The sequence below is a fragment of the Rhineura floridana genome, chromosome 9 (genome assembly GCF_030035675.1).
Source record: "Rhineura floridana isolate rRhiFlo1 chromosome 9, rRhiFlo1.hap2, whole genome shotgun sequence".
NCBI lineage: Eukaryota > Metazoa > Chordata > Lepidosauria > Squamata > Rhineuridae > Rhineura > Rhineura floridana.
Window position 1 is genome coordinate 83,019,579 of NC_084488.1, and position 19,705 is coordinate 83,039,283.

At 41.5% G+C, this 19,705-nt stretch overlaps 1 protein-coding gene across 1 annotated transcript in view; it reads left to right on the forward strand.

Annotated features, from left to right (window-relative positions):
* The first annotated feature begins 3,084 nt into the window (after positions 1-3,084).
* Positions 3,085-19,705, forward strand: part of ANXA5 (annexin A5) — a 35,947-nt gene continuing 19,326 nt past the window's right edge. Inside the window, exons 1-5 of the mRNA XM_061585203.1 lie at positions 3,085-3,380; positions 3,779-3,820; positions 14,789-14,873; positions 15,806-15,900; positions 16,153-16,266. Of these exons, the coding sequence (XP_061441187.1) occupies positions 3,812-3,820; positions 14,789-14,873; positions 15,806-15,900; positions 16,153-16,266 (303 nt within the window). The 5' untranslated portion in view covers positions 3,085-3,380; positions 3,779-3,811. The remainder of the gene's footprint in view (positions 3,381-3,778; positions 3,821-14,788; positions 14,874-15,805; positions 15,901-16,152; positions 16,267-19,705) is intronic.

The following is a 19,705-nucleotide window of genomic DNA, read 5'->3' on the forward strand; positions in this document are numbered from 1 at the left end:
AACATCCCTACTCTTGGTTTAAATTTCCCTTTCATTTCTCTAATCTTTTGGAATAGGGCTCTTATTCTTCCCTTTTTGTTGTCCTCTTCTATTTCTATACAATAACCACTGTAATAGTTCTCTTCGTTCCTACGTACTAGGTGCTGTATTGTTGTATTTAGGGTTCTGACTGTGTTTCTCTCTCCTCTTGCTTTTGCTTTCCTCCTCTCTTTAACCATTGTAACAGTTTCTTCAGTAATCCACTGAGGCCTTTTTCTCTTTTTAACTAGAGGTATTGTCTTTTTGCATTCTTCCCTGATAATGTCTCTGACTTCAATCCATAGTTCTCCTGGTTCTCTCTAAGTTTAAAGCCTCAAATCTGTTCCTTATTTGATCTTTATATTCTTCTTTATATTGTTTATATTGTATTTTGGCATTATGATTGTTGTTGTTCTTTAGCTTTACTCTGATTTTCAATACAACCAGTTTATAATCTGTACCGCAGTCTGCTCCTGGTCTTGTTTTTGCAGAAAGTATGGAACTTCTCCATCTTCTGTTTCCAATTATATAATCAACTTGATTCCTATATTGACCATTTGGTGATGTCCACGTGTACAGTCATCTTTTTGGTTGCTCAGATAATACAACAATAGATGGTGGGAGCCAATTAGTATTTAAGAAGATTCATATTGGCTGCTGATTAGCTGTAGTTACTCCTGACCTTGCTGGATTCAGCGTTTGGGAATTGTGGTGGCTTGACTGGCTATAGAGACAGACAGAGGGACTCCAGGAGAGAGCCAGCAGCGGGCCAGCTGCAAAAATAGTAATGGGGCTGCGTCCTGGAGTGTCCCCCCCAGGAAAACATACCTGCTGGTGTCCAAGGGCCCAGTCATGCCCAGTGCCAGCCCTGAATCAAGGTTCTTCATTATTAACTCAGTTCTTCAGAAGCTGAACTGCTGCACACATACCCAGTGCCATCTGAGGTAAGTGGTTCTTAGACAACAGTACACAGATTTTTCTTCTAATGTTTGAGGCATATCTACCAGCATTACAAACATACTATATTTCCAACTGTAACAATTTACTGTGTGTCCTACATTTTCAAAATCTCTGCAAGTAAACATGCAAAAGTAAGTCCCTCCATCCAGCTATGCAAATGGGAAGTGTCCTTACAGTCAGTTATGCAGGTATTGTTTGATTCTCACCTGAGTTGTAACAGTTCTGAGGCTTACAGCAGCTGAGTACTTTTGATATGTTTTCTGCTATCTCTTTAACTTTCCTCCTTTCCAGGGATTCCACCATATGAATCTGACTCACTCAAGGCCGCAGATTTTATTACAGCCCCCTTTGTGCATACAGCCATGCAGATAATCTACTCTCAATTCTGCTATGGGGATTTAGAAAGTGTTTAACTTGGCTGGCTTGGATTGCAGTGCAGATGGGTTTCCCAAAGACAATATTTTTCTGTGGGCCTTTTTAAAAAATGCACTGGCTTGGGCGTGTATCTAGGTTGATTTTGGCTTTGAAATGGTCAGCCTGAACTCTCTGGAATGTTTTTGCAAACAGCAGTTTCAAAAGTTTTAACACATAGCAAATCCCCATTCCCACAATCTGATCTATGTGATTTCAGTTTACATCTTATTAATTTGTCTGAAATTATACATGATCTTTTTGTATTTTTTTTTGTAAACCACTTCGAGGTTTTTTTTTTACAATCCAGCGGTATATACAGTTTGATAAATAAAATAAAATAAATTTTTCACTTTTCCATGGAAATGCACAAAGGGGCATATAATAAACAAAACAGTACATGGGGTCTCAACAGTCCTCTTTCATATCAAGCTGCTTAACTTCAGGAGCAAACAGTCTATGATATATAACTGCATTGGGAAGCCATTCCTCTAACTTTAGATTTCACCTTTGAGCTGGTGACATTTCTAACTTTAAAATCCTTTAGAATTGTGTTGGTGGGAAATTGTACTTAACAGCCACACTCCAAGACAGATTTTGATTTCAGTGGGCTAAATGTGCTTTACTTTGCAGTTGTGTTCAGGCATTTGTTTCAACACAAGATGTTTAAATGTTGGAATCTTGCATTCCTCACTTCCTCAGTCCCCAACCTTCCTGCAGTGAGCAGGGAAGGTTGTCAGAGAACTTTTACTTGTGTTTGTAGAATACAGAACTTAACACCCAAGAAGGTCTTTAGGGAAGGAGATGGTCTTTCATATATTTGCGGCTTAAGTAATTTAGGGCTTTAAACATGAACATGAGCACCTTGAATTGGCCTAGGAAATGAACTGGTGACCAATGCAGCTGTTGTAAAACAGGGCTTATACGAGATCTGAACGGAAGCCCAGTCAGTAATCTGGCCACTGCATTTTGAACCAGTTTAAGTTTCCAAGTTGTCTTTGAGGGCAGCCTCATGTAGAGCGCATTGCATTAGGGGAAGGGCCTGCATGCACAGCCCTGCCACTATCCCCGCATTTAAACATTGTGTGTTCAGGCAAATTCCTGAACGCAACCTTTGTTGTACTGTAGCCTGTAGACTTTGATATACACAATGGAGTTGGTGTTGGCAGAATATTTGAGGACTGCACAATGAAACTGTTCTAGATCAAGAATTTAGAACCCATGGGCCTCCAGATGTTCTTGGGCTCCAATGCCCATTGGCCCCAGCCAACTCAACCAGTGGTTCAGGATTATGGGAGCTGTAGTCTAGTAACATCTGGAGGGCCACAGTTTCCATCTGTCTCATTTTTGTGGCTCTGGTCATTGACACATGACATATATATTTTAGGACCCACCACCCAGGCTTTTAAAACCCCAGATATATGTATATTTTAGGTCACACACTATTCTCTTGATTGTAATCTGTTTTAATACTGTTGTACATGGCCTGAGAACTCATGATGAAGGGCGTGCAAAATAATAATAGCAGTAATAATAATAATAATAATTTATTTCTATGTAAATCCAATATATATTACTACTACAACTATTATTAACAATAACAACAGAGTGAAAGAGCATAATTTCGTGCATGGACGTATATTTTCAATTCGTAACAATTCACCCTACTAATCTGTTTTGCGGCGATTTGGTAGGGTGTCAGGGTGAGAGCATCCGTCGGAAAGTCAGACGGAAAGTCAGAGACCGCCTCTTCCCGGACTACCGCGCTGTAACGGAGAGTGGATGGGTGTGGCTATCACGGGCAGGAAGACCCGGGCTTGGCCTCAGCAGGCAGCCGGAGGGAGAATCTGAGCCCAGGGCGTGGCAAGCAACGACAGCCGCAGACTTTTCCTCGGCGCCTTTCCATTTCATTCGTAGCAAGAGCAGGGAGCCGTAGCTGTCGCGTGCTTGCCTGGCTGTCCTCCGTCTGCCGAGTTTGCTCTCACGCCTCGGTGAGTATTTCGTGGGGAGATCCGATTGGGGGGCAGTAAAAAAGACTCGCACTATATAGAGGAGTGAAGGCTATAAATCCCATTATATAAGAATTGTATATACGTTGTTGTGTTGAGGACGATAGTTTCGCTCTGTAAGTGATACGTCCGAGCGCTGCTGGTGCGAGGGGAGGCGAAGCCGGGGCAGCGGGATACGCTTCCCGGGTTGGGGTGTTGGCTCCTGACGTGATGGTTCCGAAATCGGAGCTTCTTGGTGCGGGGGGGGGGAGTGGTGTTCGGCTTTCTACGGCCGTTTCCTGCGCCCTGGCAGAGTTTGCTGGTAACTTTTTTTTTTTAACCTGCTCTCTTCTGAAGGCTGCACAGCATAACCTGATACTCTTGGTTATCTTTTCCTGCAGCTTCTGTTCTTTGCCGGATCGATTCCCGAAACCATGGCAAAGGTGAGTCATACCCTGCTTTCTCCTCTTTCCTTTTCCTTTTAAAAAATGTTTTGTTAAATTAACGAAGGGAAGGAGAGGCAAAGAAGAGTAGCCTTCTAATTCTAACTTTGGCGCCATCTTGCAGGATATTTATTTATGCGCATTAGCTCATTTATTGTACTTTTTTCCTGACCCGCCTCGGAAGAGGTCAGGGTGACGTGGCTGGTCTCTAATTTCTCCCTGCCCCCTTTACAACAACCCTGTGATGGAGATTCGGTTGAGAGGCCATCCCAGTCAGCTTAACCCAGTCAGCTTGGAATTGAAACGGAGCGTGTTGCTTTAAAACGATGCTATCTGATAGAGACATGAGGTTTTTCTTCCTTGGTTAAGCATTTAGTCAAGGTCATCTCTTCTTGCATCTTTCCCCTATCATTTTCTGAGTCCCTGCCCTACTTGAGGATGGGCGATCTCTGGCGGGTAGGGAAGTATATCATACTCCTAAAGATAAAAGAAGAGACTTTCACTTCTGCTCTCTAACTTTGTTTTTGCTTGTTGCTGGATTCACTCTCAGGCAGTCCATCCAAGTGTTTTAAAGGGAGGCTGAACTATGAACAATATGAACTCATCCTAATCATGTGAAATCCACGTCAGACTTTCCCCCATTTTCCATTCTTATAGCCAAGTTTCCTGCACCATAAATTTGTGCTGTGACTGAGTGGGTGTAGCCTCTTTCTAGAGGTTCAGAGGCAAGAAGAAAGGAAAAAAGAGGAAAGTTTCTGGATTCCATTTTCCTCCTCTGTACTCTATTATTTTCTCTTTGTGGTCAGGCTTCCTGTTCACTACATTCCTCTTTTTTAAAAAAACTGAATAGCTTCATTTGACTTGTATCTTTATAAAATTTAATATGAATTTTTTTCATACTTGAAGACATTCCTAGTATCTTTGCAAGACTTTATTTTTGGTGGGTCCAAGAATGGTAACTGAGGGACAAATTAAATGCAACATGAGAGTTCTGTGGTTGGAACTACCAATATTTTATAATTTTACCAAAATCAGATGGTGGTGGTGGTGGGGAATATTTTGACCAGTAACTTGTTGGTGGGAAAAACACTTATCCTTTGCCCCTATGCTATAGTCCCAGCCAAATTGCCCTGTCCCTGAGCTGCCTGACAAGAGGGAAGAAACTTCTGAGGTCAAAAGCTTAAGCTTGCTAGTTTTCTTCTCTACTGCCAATACCAGGTTTGTGGGATGACTTTAAGTTTAGGAATTGATGCAGGTCACAGGATTAGAGCCTATGCTTATGCCACAGACCTGGTCCAAAAAGAAACCTCTGGGGCTGCTTTTTGTAAAATAAAATAAAATAAAAAGGTGTTTGGATTCCAGTTATGGGACACCTCTGTCTAGTGTAGTATGACCCTGATAAAGTTTGGAAAATTCAGTCAAAAGAGAAATCCTTGGGCACCCGGGGCCAAGCAGATGGGACATTTGTAATGCAATTTGGTCCTGTGTAGTTGATTTTTCTTCCAACAGCTGGCACAAGAGATGCAATCCAGATCAGGATATGGATGGTGGGGGAGGCCTTTAACCTTTTGCCCCCATTGAAGTTCTGATCAGAACTGGTTCCCACATGTGTGCTAATCTCAGTGGGAAGGAAAGTTCCGATTGGCAGCAGTGGATCCAGCAAGTTCATTGCCTAGTAACTTTCAGCTGATCGTGCAAAATGTTTCAGTTGGAAGTTATTCTGTTGGAAGCTATATGGAACTTTTGTCTGAAGTGTTTGACCAAACGTTCACTCTATGAATGAATGGAGGCCAGATATTGAAGTTGCCGTTGCTAAGTGAGGAGCACCCACATGAAGATACAACCCTATGCCCTATGTATAGACTGAAGTAAAGCATCTAAAAAAATATATACATAGGCACAAAATTAAATATCCCCTTTCAGGGTTATGCCCCAGGAGGAAGCACCCCCAGCATTCCTGGCCTCACTAGCTCCATACCCAGACCTTTGTGTGTTGGGTTTATAGGTTATTCCACATGATCAGGAATTCACAATTGTGCATTCTTCCTGACTCTGTGTGTAGGCTTCCCTTTTCATACCTTCCACTCAACACAGGTAGGTCTGGGGGGGTCTCACTGTGTTATTGTGTATATAATCAATTTTCTGTTTTTAAAATAAGTCTGGAGTTGACAGGAAAGGAAGCAGGGTATACTTACAATTGGGTTTTTTTTTGGGGGGGGCACAACACTTTCCCTAGTACTTTAAAGTTCCTAGATAAAATATTTCTGGCATGCTGCTTTAAATGCCTGCAAGATGCCAGAGTTAGTAGCAATTACTTGTTTTCCCCCACAAACTTTTTGAATCAGAAAAGCAGCCTGCAATTGTGAGTGGCTGACTTGGGGGAGAGGCGCTTGAAAGGGATTAAGTGCCTCTCCCTCAAGCCATTCATAACTGTATTCTCCAAGGCTGCTTTTCAGTTTGCTTGTTTTTTAAAAAAATTGGAAGATCACTTTCTTTCCTGTCATTATCTCATTCAAACTGCTTTCTTGTTCTTTTCCCCTGCTGGATGAAAGATAGAGGACTCCTTTTCCCTTGTGGGTAGGAAAGCCTCATTGGGAGGGGGATGGTTTTTGAGAGGAAAAATGGCAGGTAGGAAAAAAGTTAGGATTTTTCCTCATGATTGCAACCAAGTTCTTTTTGCTCATGATTGCAACCTTGAAGCTGCCTTTCTGCTAAAGACAAAATTGGGATGCTGTTTGCATGTCTCCTACATCATATCTAGTTTGGTCCTGCTGTCACATTCAGAGCAGCATGTCAGATTTGGCTTATGAGGAAAAAACAAGCAGGAGCTGACTACAAATGAAGTAATATAATTCTTCAGTTTTATAGAAGATATCCTGGACAGTACATTATACATTTATTGGCACTTTGTATGTGCTTAGTTTAGTTCCACTGCAGAAGTGCCTGTCTAGTTCATCTAAGAGTTGTAATGTTATATCACAGTACTGTTACCTAATGCCTAGAGTACCATTTTTGCTTCAATACTTACCTGCTTCCTTTGTAACTGGAGGAGTTTATCTTTCCTAACAAAGTTGTTTCAATAGCAGCGGTACACAGCTGAACATGTTTGGATGTTGTCCCAAGATACTAGGAAGGGTGCCTAGGTCATTAATGAGTTGATATCAGTGAATGTTTATTTTGAGAATGTACAATAAAAATATGTGAGCTGGAAAAGCAGCCTTTACTATTTTTAGGCATGCTTAATTCGGCAGTCCCTAAACTAAGATTACTATTTTTTTCTTTAAAAATATAATAATAATCTTATACAAAGGGCAACAGTGCCTCTGCTCATGTATAGAGTGCCCTCACCCTCAAAGAATACACATAGTTCACCCGCTAGGGTTACAACCTGAATAGTCCTTGCCACAGGTCTTATGAATCTGTTTGTGCTTGGTGCAAATAGCTGACGGTGAAATATAGGCATATTGCATCAGCTGTCAGGGGCAGGGCATATCAAGGATTTTTCTTCTTTAAAAAAAAAAACATAGGCAAGGTTTTTTTTTCTTCTGGTTGCTGCTAATATTTCGGATAAAGAGAAAAATGAATGATGCAGTCATGTACCTTTCATAACAGACACATACACAATATACGTGCATATTGTACTTCAGTATATACATCCCATAGGAAGTTGTCCCAAGAGCACACATCTTTGGATAAACAAGACAGGCCCGTTCATATTGTAAGTGCACTCTGAAGTGTTTTGCTGTTAGGCAGTATATATAGATGATGATTTTTCAAAGCAGAGCAAACTTGAAATGGTGTGATAGGTCTAGTGTTGCCCATGGCACACTTGTTCATTTTCCCATCTTGCTGCTATTTCTGGTTTTACAGCATTTTTAATGATTTTGAAGCATTTTGTTGGAAGGGGGGGAGAGAGGTGTGAGAGACATGAACTGAGAGACCAAAAGAGCTAGGTTCTGCTAATGAAGTTAGTAAAGTGTCCATAATAAATTGGTGGAGGATGCTGCTGCAATGGCATAAATTGGCCATAAAGTAAACATATTAATGGAGGAAGGCCAGGAAGAGATCTCTTTCCACCTCAGTTTCATAAAAGCATACATCTCTGTTAGGAGGCACAAGCATATGGATGCAGAAAGTAACAGCGAAGAAGACAGATCTTCAGATGCAGTGTGGATTGTGTTACTTTTTCACACAGTTCCCTGTAAACTAGCATGCAGCTCGCCAACAAACTGCTGGTGTGATGCACCCAACAAGAATATATTCATATGGTTGTCTCTTGGAGCAGTTGTCAAAAGAGAGACCACAAACAGACTTTTAATTGCTCTGTATCAAACAGCGAGTTGTCACACACCCCACACACCATAGATATTGTATCAATATGATAAAATGTTGCAAAAGAATAAGCAAGAGTGACAAATTCTTAAAAGTTTCTGCTTAGGAATAGATGGTGTAGCTGAGGGCCAAAAATAGGTGGCTAGAGAAGAGACAGTGTTTCAGTGTTTTAAAAATGAGAAGTAGCTGTGGAAGGCTGCAATTTGGCATGAATCCCTCAAATGTTTTTCTCCACAGGAAGAGGAAAAATACCCAATTCTTTTATCGTTTTCCTCCCAGGGAGATTTTTAGTGGAGAGAAACTGCGGGACAGGAGGGAGTTAAGCAGTCCCTACTCTGTTGAACTTCCATTCAAACTGGCAGATTTCCATAATTGCTCTTCATCTAAAACAACAAAAGCAACCCACACACTTTGGGAAAGTGTTCAAGCATATCTAGTGTAATGACTACTTTGGCCAATCTTTCTCTCTCTCTCTTACACCCTCACTTATCCGTCCTTCTCCTCCATTCACCTTCCACTACCTCTCTTGTTTTCAGAGCACATGCATGTATGAAAATAGTTTGACCGTAGTTCCCCTCTCTATAGTTTTATTTACATAGTTCAGTCCTGGCAGCTGTCCTGGATAATGAAATGATGGGCAGGCTGGTAGTTTTCCATCTGGATTCAGCTATAGCAAAAACTTAGCAGTTAACTGCACAGTCAGTTCCACTGTCCTTCCTTGGAAGGCTTGCATTATAAATGTTAAACATGCATATGCTTGCAAGAAGAGGGTTTCCAGTAATCTGATTTGTTTTATTGGGATTGCTTGTGTGTGAGTAGGAGTTCATTGCAAAACTGCATGCAGGATCGAGTCTTCAGTTATGACATGCTTCCCCGCCCCCCTTCTGTGATATTTCTCTCTGTCATAAACATTCTGTTGGAATTTGCTAGCACATGTTATGATAAGATTTAGGAATGGATGCCTATGCCAACTTTGTGTAACTTTCTTTCCAGCTGCACAGGGCATTGTAAGCAGTCTCTGAAGCTGAATACGTTTTTAATTGTAGGGCAAATGCTGTAATTTTCAAACACACAACAGGAAGTCCCAGAAAGCTACCTGATCTGGGGAATTAATTAAGCTATACGGGGCGGAAGTTAATACCTATTTCATTTGGCTGCAGTATCTCTGCTCCGCCTATGTATTTAACATCAAGATAAAAAAATCCTCTCTGATTCCCCAGTCTTGAGACACTTCAAAACTAGTATATTGATACCTTCCTCCATATCAGTTCATAATCTAAGACTTCTTATAAATAGACATGATACAGGCCATGGTTTTCCTGGCCAAAACCCACTTTGCATCCAACTTTTATTCCTTGATTTATATTTCAAGACTACAAATAATGTATGTGAAGCAGTTTGTAATAATAACAGTAGCAAGGGTCTACAGCTATTGGCTAGCTTTGCTAACTAAATCAAAAATAGTTGTCACAAGTTTCCTCTTTGCCAAGGAAGCCCCTTACTAGCCTTTTCTGTGGAACAGGCAGGCAGGGAGCTTGAATGTTGCTGGGAATTTCGCTCCTTTGGAAGGCAGATATGGTGGCGTCTTGCTTCCAAGTAGCCAAGGAAGGACTGCAGGTGCCTTCCCTGGAGGGAAAGTGGTTTCTTGGACACTTGGAGGGGAGGTGTGCTGTACAGCTCCCCTAGGGAAAGATAGAGGACAGAACAGAATTGGCATCTGAATAGCAGCTGTAATTTATTTGGCAGGAGATATATGTTATTTCAAGCCAAAGTTGAATCATTATATGCCAGTGGGACAGCTGCCATGCTACACTACATTAAAAAAACCACCTAGGCAAAGTTAAATGCAACAACTATCTTGGTGATACGTTAAACGCAACACATTTTTATTCCATTTATTCTGGAGTAGCAAATTCAAAAGCCTAGTATAGTATGGACAACATGGATTACAGTATTATAAATCGTTTTTCAGCCCCTAAATTCTGAATGATTATCTCCACATCCAAAGACATATCCCTCTCTGACCTTGGAATCACTACAAATAAATACTGGTCCCAAATGCACTATACATGTAAAGCAGTATCATACCACTTTAAATACCCATAGCTTCCCTCAAAGAATCCTGGGAATTGTAGTTTGTTAAGGGTGCTGAGAGTTGTTAGGAGACTCCTATTCCCCTCATGGACCTTCAGTTCCTAGAGTGGTTTAACAATCAATCAATCTTCCTCCCAGGAACTCTCAGCACCCTTAACAAACTACAGTTCCCAGGATTCTTTGAGGGAAGCTATGAGTAGTTAAAGTAGTATGATACTGCTTTAAATCTATAATGCAGATGGGGCCACTATTCAGACTTCCACATTTTTGTTCATTATGGCAAGTGTGCCAATGTCCTCTGACAAATGATCAGCTTTCCACTCCCTGGTCTTTGAGGACGTAAGCAGAGATTGCTCCAACAGCTATGTTATCACTCTGCTCCCTCCCAGTCACAAGGCCAGAAAGAAGGCAGAGGGTTGTTTGACTGCTTGGTTGGCTGATGGTTGCCCTCTGAGCTAGATCACTTTTGCCAATTAACAATGGAGCATATGGTGAGTAATGAGTTGAGTTTCCTGACTGAGGTCAGAGAACAATGCTAGCTTAAGTAAGAATAAGGAGCTCTTACTGCCTTTGCTGTGAAATTTGCTGTGAAACCTTCCTCCTGCTGGGAGGAAGGGAAGGATATAAATCAAATAATAAATAAATAAACTTGCTCCTATTGGAATGGTGCCAACAGTGTAGACTATAGTACTGAAGATTATGTTGAGGGGAGGAACAGACATGAAAAGAAATGATAATTCACACACCCATTTTACTACCACTAGGTGGCACCTGGGATAGATTCAGGTGAACATCTGAGCTGGTGAAGCCATGAAGGAATTCTTCATGTGGTGATCATTTGTATGCTAATGCATTGGTATGTAACAGACGAGTGATGAGATCCTTGCCTGCCACTTCTCTTACTCTGCATTTCAAGGAAATTTCATGAGGTGATGGCCTGGATTGTTCCTGTGATTTCTAAAACTGTTCATTTATCTTCATCATTGATTCTGACAGAGATACATAAGAGATACATAAGGAACCCATTTACATTCACATTCATTTGAATGAACTCAGCATGTATACTGTTGTCCCATCACCATGTGACCAGTAAGCCTTCTCTTCTCCTCTTTGCACCTTCTCAGATGGTCCACAAGGTGAATGAATGCATGCACAGAATCTGCAGATTTCTGTCATGAGGTGATGAACTGGATTTCACTTTACAAACAAACAAGAGCTGTGTACCCCATCAGTCCAAATAACAGTAATTGATCAGACTACAACAGGAAGGTTCAGCCATTATGATTCTGAAATTTTAAGCACAAGTTTCTCCAGTGACAGTTTCCCAGTCCCTATAGAAGTTGATGGATTACAACTCCTATAATCAGTGATCATTGGCCATGCCGTCTGGGACTGATGGGAGTTGGAGTCCAACAATATCAGTGGAGGGCACCATATTGGTTACCCCTGAACTTAGGGGTATATGGATTGTCTTCAAGAGTAATTAAGATAAAGATGAGCTGTCATGAAACTGTTAAAAACAAAACAAAACACTTTCCTCCTAGAGACTGCAGGCAAATGCATCCCAGTGCACGCAATTGCTTGTTAATGAACTGTGGGATAGTTTCTCTCTTTCTGTTCCATTTCTGATGTATTCTCTCTCCTATATCTTCTCTCACTTTCTCATCCATCTGTGCCAAGTTGATGTGTTGCTGATACTTGTCTACATGCACCATGAATAATGTTTGACGGAAGCACTCCGTGATGATGTGGATGCCTTTTTTACATGATGTGCTCTTCCCCTTGAAAGAGAGAAATTAAATGAATGAGGCTTCTAAATGGCCAAAGTTTTTTGTGGAAGAGCGCTTGGATCATAGGTTCTTGGAGGGGACGGCTGACTCCAAAAGGGCAGCCATCATAGGCAATGTACCAAGTGGGGTTTATTTCTTTTGCCTCCCTTCTCTCTGACACATGGACTGTTCATGGCAGGGCAAAAAAGGCAATGAACAGAAGACACTCTGGGAGGGGTTTGGAGTTGGGGATTATATATTGCCCCATCTTGCGACAGGCTTTCTCCTTGCTCTTGCACTGTCACTTACTATGAGCTATTTCTTGCAGAAGGCTATTAGCTGTTTCATTATGGAAGAGAGAGCTATGCTAGTGGGGCGGTATAAAAATTTAACAAAATAAATAATGCCAAAAGAGAAGGAAAGGCAAACTTTAGTGTAATACCTAAAAATAATACAGCATGTTACTGATGAAGAGTTTCCTGTGAATTCTGCAGTCTGTTTTGCAATCACTCCACAGTAATGCACAATACTTCTTTTGCTTATTCCCCTGCCCCCCGTGGACGCTATTGTCCCATTCTTTTGGGACCTTTGTTGACTGGATTTCTTTTAAAAGCAAGGTTCATGGAATAGATATCTTCCCATCTGTCCTCAGTAGGCCTCCAAATTCTGCAAGCTTTTTTTATACAGCCACTAGAGTGGCTGTATACTGTAGCCAGCCTGGATTTTTCATATTCCATCGTATTGAATTGAAAATACCCCCTGTGCCTTTCTGCTGTGTCCCATAAGCTCATTTCAAAATCTTACAAAACTTAATAGTCCTGAACTCAGAAACACTAGCTTGACAACCCTCTTAAGTTTTCATGGTAATACACAAAACACTCAGAGAATCCAGAGTTCAAAGTCTAAAACAAAAGTAAAATAATCCAGATCTGTTGGACCTTTTTTTGTTGGTGGCCTCATAATTTGTTGAAATTAATTAAAAATTAGCCATGCTCACATAGTACCTGTAATCCTATTACTGACCTTTCCCTGTACTCTGACCTTCATTTTGTGCAGTTTAAAAGTTTTTTAAAGTGTCTGGCTGATTTTTAATTAAATTAAGAAAATTAACATTGGAGTAGTGCTGATAGTGCAGACATGCTCAGTAAGAGCCAACTATCACTGTTCTAAAAGCCAGACTAACAGCTTGTTTGGCTTGGCTAACCGGGGGGTCACACCCACGCCAGACATTTATTCCATTTTAGACAGTCATGGCCTCCCCCAAAGAATTCTGGGAAGTGTAGTTTGTGACAGATGCTAAGAGACTCCTTTCCCCTGACAGAGCTCTAGTGGCCAGAGTGGTTTAACAGTCAGCCCTTCTTCCAAGAGAATTTTGGGGATTATAGCTCTGTGAGGGAAATAGGGCTTTCCTAGCAACAATCAGCACACTTCACAAACTACACTTCCCAGGATTCTTTGGGGGAAGCAAGGACTGTTTTTAAAGTGGAATAAATGTCTGGTGTAGATGTAGCCAGGAACAGTTGTGGTTTAAGTTTGGGTGGCAGACTACATGTGCCTGCTGTAGAATACAAAGGTGGGGGAAACACTGAAAAAGAATGATACTGTTCACAGTGTTTTCCTTTTGGAAAGGAAAGGGGCTTTCCTTCTGCCCAGTGCCCACCCACTCAATATTCTTTCCCTACCCCTAACCCTTTCATCTACCCCTCTCCCCTACCCTATCCTTCCCACTTCCTTCCCCTTCATCCCTCCCCCTCCAGATCAGTTTCACCTGTCCTAAACATGATTGCATAGGAGTAAATCCCTAAGCATATAAATAAGCATACAAATTATCAAACCTGCCCTCTCCTCCTCCCTCCAATCCCTTCCTCCCTTTACTTCCCCTCCTTCCCCTTCCCTTCCTCTCTTCCTCCTTTAAAAAGCAGGGAAAGTGGGCAGCTACAGTGAATGCACCAGGGGAGCAGGAGACCCTACTTCCCCTCTGAGATTCTATACTGCCCTGCAAATTTGTAAAAATACAAACATAATTTGAGTTGGTCTTTCATAGTCTAATCCACTTCCTGTGTAGCTTGGAAGAATATCTATTGGCTATAGGTACGTTCTCAAACCACAAGGGGTTTTTGCCTGTCAGTGAATAAGTCTCTGATTGTTGGTAATGTTTCAGATCATGGTTCTACAACACTGTACCATGCATGAAGATAGCCCTGGCATAAGAACTGAAACTGTGCCAGTCTTTTTTAGCTAATTATTGGTAGACATGGACACTTTCCTTCCTAGAAAATAATGTTAATGGAACAAGCACTGTGCCTTTTTCTATGTTTGCATAGCTACTTCAGGAACTTGCTTTGGCTATTTGGAAGCTATAACTAGATTGCTTTTTGTCCAGACCTTAATTGTCTCATGGAAGGATTTCATCTTATTATTGTGTTGAAAAGCTTTTGTATTAGCAGTAGAGCATCTTCTTTGCACAGAAGGTCCCAGATACAATCCCTGTCATCTCCCAAGTGGGGCTGGGAATGTACTCCCATCTTGAATCCTGGAGAGCTGCTGCCAGTCAGTGCAAACAATACTGAGCTATACGGACCAATGCTCTGACTCAGTACAACACAGCTTCCTATGTTCTTATTTTTCAAATAGTTTGAGTAAAGTTTATTGGATTTTTTGTGGTTCCTGTCCTATATATTATGTGTCCTATGACTGGGGATTATTCACCCCTCCCTTTAGATTTATGTGAATATGACCAAAGATACAGTGCAGACAATGTTTTTTCTTGCAGTATACAAGAGGAACTGTGAAGGACTTTCCTGGCTTTGATGCCAGAGCTGATGCTGAGGCCCTTCGAAAAGCAATGAAAGGCCTAGGTAAGTATTCATTGTTTTGCAAACTAGGTGGGCCGTTATCACATTGATTCATCAAGTTTGGGTTCCTGGTTCATCCCTTGACTTGGCATCTGTTCATTGATATTTGCAGAAGCAAAAGTTAAGATGACATACTGATAAAAGCAATCATTAACATTCCATAAGTTCCAGTAAAAGTAACTATTAATCCATGGTTTTGAGCAAGAGTTTAACTGTACTCTGTTGACCTCTTCAGAAGATAATAAAAGTCCTGTTCAGAAGTATTGACTAGTAGTTAGTGTTTTTCTTGGCATTCATGAAATGTTAACGATTGCTTTTCTCAAATATTGGCATCAGTGTTTGCCTGATCAAAGTGTGGGCAAGAAATCATTGGCTTCATGATGTCATCACATAGACAAATTTCGTTGGCTGTTTGGCATTGGCAGGAAGACTGTTCAGAATAATGCTTCCTGCACCTGTACTGATTTGATGCTGTGATGCTATCACATCAGTAAATCTAATTCGCTGGCTAACTATGAGAAGTTATAATGGTTCTTGATTGGCTGGGGTTACCTCGGAAAGAGGCATTTTTAATTTTTAAAAATGGCACAGAAGCAGTAGATTGGAGAACAAAGCAACTGCAAGTACTTGAAAAAGGTAATAGGAATTCATGGAATTGCTGCTCCATCCTCAGATCCTCCCATAGTGCCAACATTTTTATGAACAAAAATCTGGTGCAGCCCTACTGACAATGCAAGTTCAAATAACTTTGGATTGCAAATTATATGAAGTAGAGAGATGCTTATACATTTTTCTCTCAGTAACACAGGATTTCTGGAAAGTGAATTTTCATGTGTCCTGTAGCCTACTTACAGTGTTTAATTCATTCATATACAAAATACTGATGTTCATCTTCATGGAATAAATAACTCTGTTTTTAATTTGCATAACTTAAGGAACTGATGAAGAGCCAGTCCTGAAGATTCTAACAGGCAGAAGCAATGCTCAACGCCAGGAAATTGCTGTGGCTTTTAAAACCTTATTTGGCAGGGTAAGCAGACTGTTCTGGGTCAGGAACTGATGTGCGTGTGCTTGTCCATATAATGTGAATTTTGTGATGAATAATATTTTGGGTCTGCTGGTTGCAGATTATTTATTACTCCATATACCCACCCCCAAATATATGCAACCTTCATGATAGTTTCATATCCCAGTTTGTATGACTGACAGATTAATTTTAAACTGCCTTTCTCATGAGTCAGGAGTTTCTCATTAATTAGATATTCTTCATTCTGTCAATTAGGATCTTGTTGATGACTTAAAAGCGGAGCTTGGAGGCAAATTTGAGACTCTGATGGTTGCTCTGATGAGACCTACACGGCTTTTTGATGCCCACGCACTGAAGCATGCCATTAAGGTAAAATGAGTGGCACAAAATAAAAATATTGATGACTTTTTTGTGTGTTTCTCTAGGAATGTAGCTACTTGTCAGACTTCCTGTCATTATTACTGTGATGTTCTGCTTGATTATTTATGGTGATTGCTTTCATTTTAACAATCTAATTTATTTTCTTATCCATCTGTGTAATCTCAGAGAGATCTCACACACTATGTTTTCAGTGGTCTTTTGTCTTGTGGAAGAAGTGTGTATAATATAGCCATGCATGCTGTCACTTGAGTTTCACAATTACTATTTGTCTTTCATTTTAAAATGGCCCTCTGTGTTAAATGTATGAGTGAACCTTATTTAATGCTGTTCTGCTTCCAGTGGAAGTTTTTAATGGCTGTTAATGGCTGTAGTCTGTGATGTAATTCATTTTGTACAAAGCTCTTCTTAGGGAGGGAGGAACCAGTAAGGAAAGTTCATAAGAGCCCTCCTGCATGATGTTGGTATGCCATCTAGTACTGCATTTTGTTTCATGCAGTGGCCAACCAGATGCCTATGGGAAGCCCGTAAATTGGCCATGAAGATGATGGCTGTCTCTCATGTTGCTTCCCATAACAGGTGGTTCTGTATAAGCATCATGACTTAGTAGTCATTCATAAACTTATATTTCATTAACTTGTTTAAAGCCATCTAAGCAAGTGGCCATCACCATATTTTCTGATGGCGAATACCACACATTAATCCCCTGTTGTGTAAAGAAGTTCTTTCTTTTGTCTCCCCTGAATGACATGCCGATCAATTTCACTGGATGATATGAGAAGGAGCAAAACTTCTTTCTCAACTTTCTACACACCATACATAATCTTGTACACTTCTGTCATGTCCTCTTCTTTGGTGCCTCATTTCACCCTAGTCTAAAAAGCCCCTAAGGCTGTAGACTTCTTTCATAAAGAAGGTGTTCCAATCCTCTGGTCATGTTGGTTGCTCTTTTTCAGGTAAGATAGTTAACTGTCCTATAAAACTGCTTATAGCTTGCAAGTCTTTCTCTCTAAGCAAATTTTGTAACTGTCTTTCAAATGAAACACGGGGCTCAGGCTGAGCATGTACAAACACACACACACGTATATGTCTCGATGTTTCTTGGAACCTTCTCATTGGATCAAAAAATGCTTCATATGGACAAGCACTTTCTTGCTAGTACAGTTTTTCAGCTATGTAGACAGCCATAGTTCCAATGGTCTAACCACCCTGGGCAGATTAATTCTAGCCAAATATTGATTTTTCCCCCCAGCTAGGAATATGTAGGAGGGAAGGCAACTGGAATGTTCACTTACTGGGGTGGCTGAGAAAATCAAAAGCCCATGATCTCATGTTGATTTTAAGAGATAAAAAAAATAAATAAACTGATAGAAGGAAGAACAGGGATGGCATAGGTATGTCTATATTTTAATGATTAAAAGGCCTGTTACTCATGTCAACCTGGTTGTATTATGTAGAATGTTTGATGCCTGGTGATAGCAGCCATTGATTGCATCCCAGTACCACTCACCTTTCAACTTCACTGTAGTTTTACCTTTCTGGCTCAGAACCTGGAACTACATGTTTGACACTAGAACCCATTCTGGGAGCCCACATCTCTGCTGGTCACCTGTAAATGGCTGTCTGAAAAGCAGTGGTTTACCTGGATTTTAAAAGTGCCATCTCCTGTCTCGCAAATCTGTCCACATGCTGCAGTAAGCTTGAAGAGGTCTTGTTGCACGTCCCTCCACTATATGTGGAGGTAAGGACATGCAGCCAGGCCTTCTTAGTACTGGCTCCACATTCTGCAATTCACTTCCTAGGAAGACTTGGCGAGGCTGTTTCCTGTGTGTGCTTGGATAGCAGTTGAAGACAGTGGTGTTGACTGAATGGTTAGAGTGTTGGACTACGACCTGGGAGACCAGGGTTTGAATCCCCACACAGCCGTGAAGCTCACTGGGTGACCTTGGGCCAGTCACTGCCTTTCAGCCTCAGAGGAAGGCAATAGTAAACCACCTCTGAATACAGCTTACCATGAAAACACTATTCATAGGGCCGTCATAAGTTGGGATCGACTTGAAGGCAGTTCATTTCAATTTCATTGGGGGTTAGTTTTTTTCTCCCTCCCCAGGATCTTGCTTAGCTTTTTGTGTCATTTTGCTCTATGGTTTGGCTTATTTTGTAGTTTACTTTAATATTTTGTATTTTGGCTGTGAGCCAAGTCCCTCACTTGGACAAAAGAGGTAGAACAATAGTGCTTCTCTAAATTATTAAAAGGCATCTGGTGGGAGAAGGTTCCAGAGGACAAAAGCAGAGGAGAATTAACACTCTCTTCACCTTGCTGTTTCTCCACAGCAAATTGCCCCCTGCCCCATGTGGAAACTCAGATTTTCAGATTTTGCTTTGCCTCTGAATGTGTAGTTCAGCACTAAAAGTGCTGAAAGCAGTAGAATAGGAGTCCTGCAAGTATCACTGGTCCAAAATAGGGCACCATCTTTGCCATCAACACTGCCTTGCAGTCTTTTTCTGGACCCAAATCAAAGCCCTGGTGTTAATTTTCAAAGCCCTAAACAGCTTGGGATCAGGTTACCTGAAGGATTGCCTCCTTCCCCAAATACTTACCCAGACCTAAAGATCTTAATCTGAGGCCCTTCTGTGGTTCCCCCCTGCCAAATGAAGTGTGACAGGTGGGTACAGTAGGGCCCTGCTTCTTGGCGCCCCGCTAATATGGCACCAGTGGGGGCGATCAGCTGGACGGGGGGGCTGGAGCTCCCTGCACTCCAGCTGATTGTGCCGGAGGAGGGGAAGATCAGCTGTAGCGTGCTACAGCTGATCTTCTCCTCTTCTGGCGTGATCAGACTCCTGCTCGAGCTGATCTTGCCCAAGGAGGGGAAGATCCAATCTTCTCCTCCTCTGGTGCGATCAGCGGGTTAGGTTCCAGACCCCCACGCTACAGCTGATCCGCTTTTTGGCGGTTTTCGCTTGCCAGCAGGGGTCTGGAACCTAACCTGCCGTATGAGTGGGGCCCTACTATATAAGGGGGAGAGTATTGTCAGTGGTGGCACCCTGCTTATGGAATGAACTCCCCAGAGAGGCTTGGCCGGTGTATGCATCGTGGTCTTCTCAGTGCCATGTGAAGGCTGTGTTTTATCTTCCCAGGCTTTTACCTTTTCTATTTATCATAATCTTAAGATCAGTGGAGGCTGGTGGTGCCAATGTCAGTGGGGCAGTGAATTCACTGTAGGTTTTAGTCGAAACTTTCAAGGAGCTGTCCAAAATGCACAGCACCCTGAACAGCTCCTTGGAAGTTCAAATTAAAACCCGGAGCAGATTCACTGCCCCGCTAACATATCCCAGTCTGCGTCTGTGTTGGAATTGCTTTTTACTATGTTTTTAAAGCTTTTTTAAAAATGTTTTTAAAGATGTTTTAATATGCTTTTAAGGAGGTTTT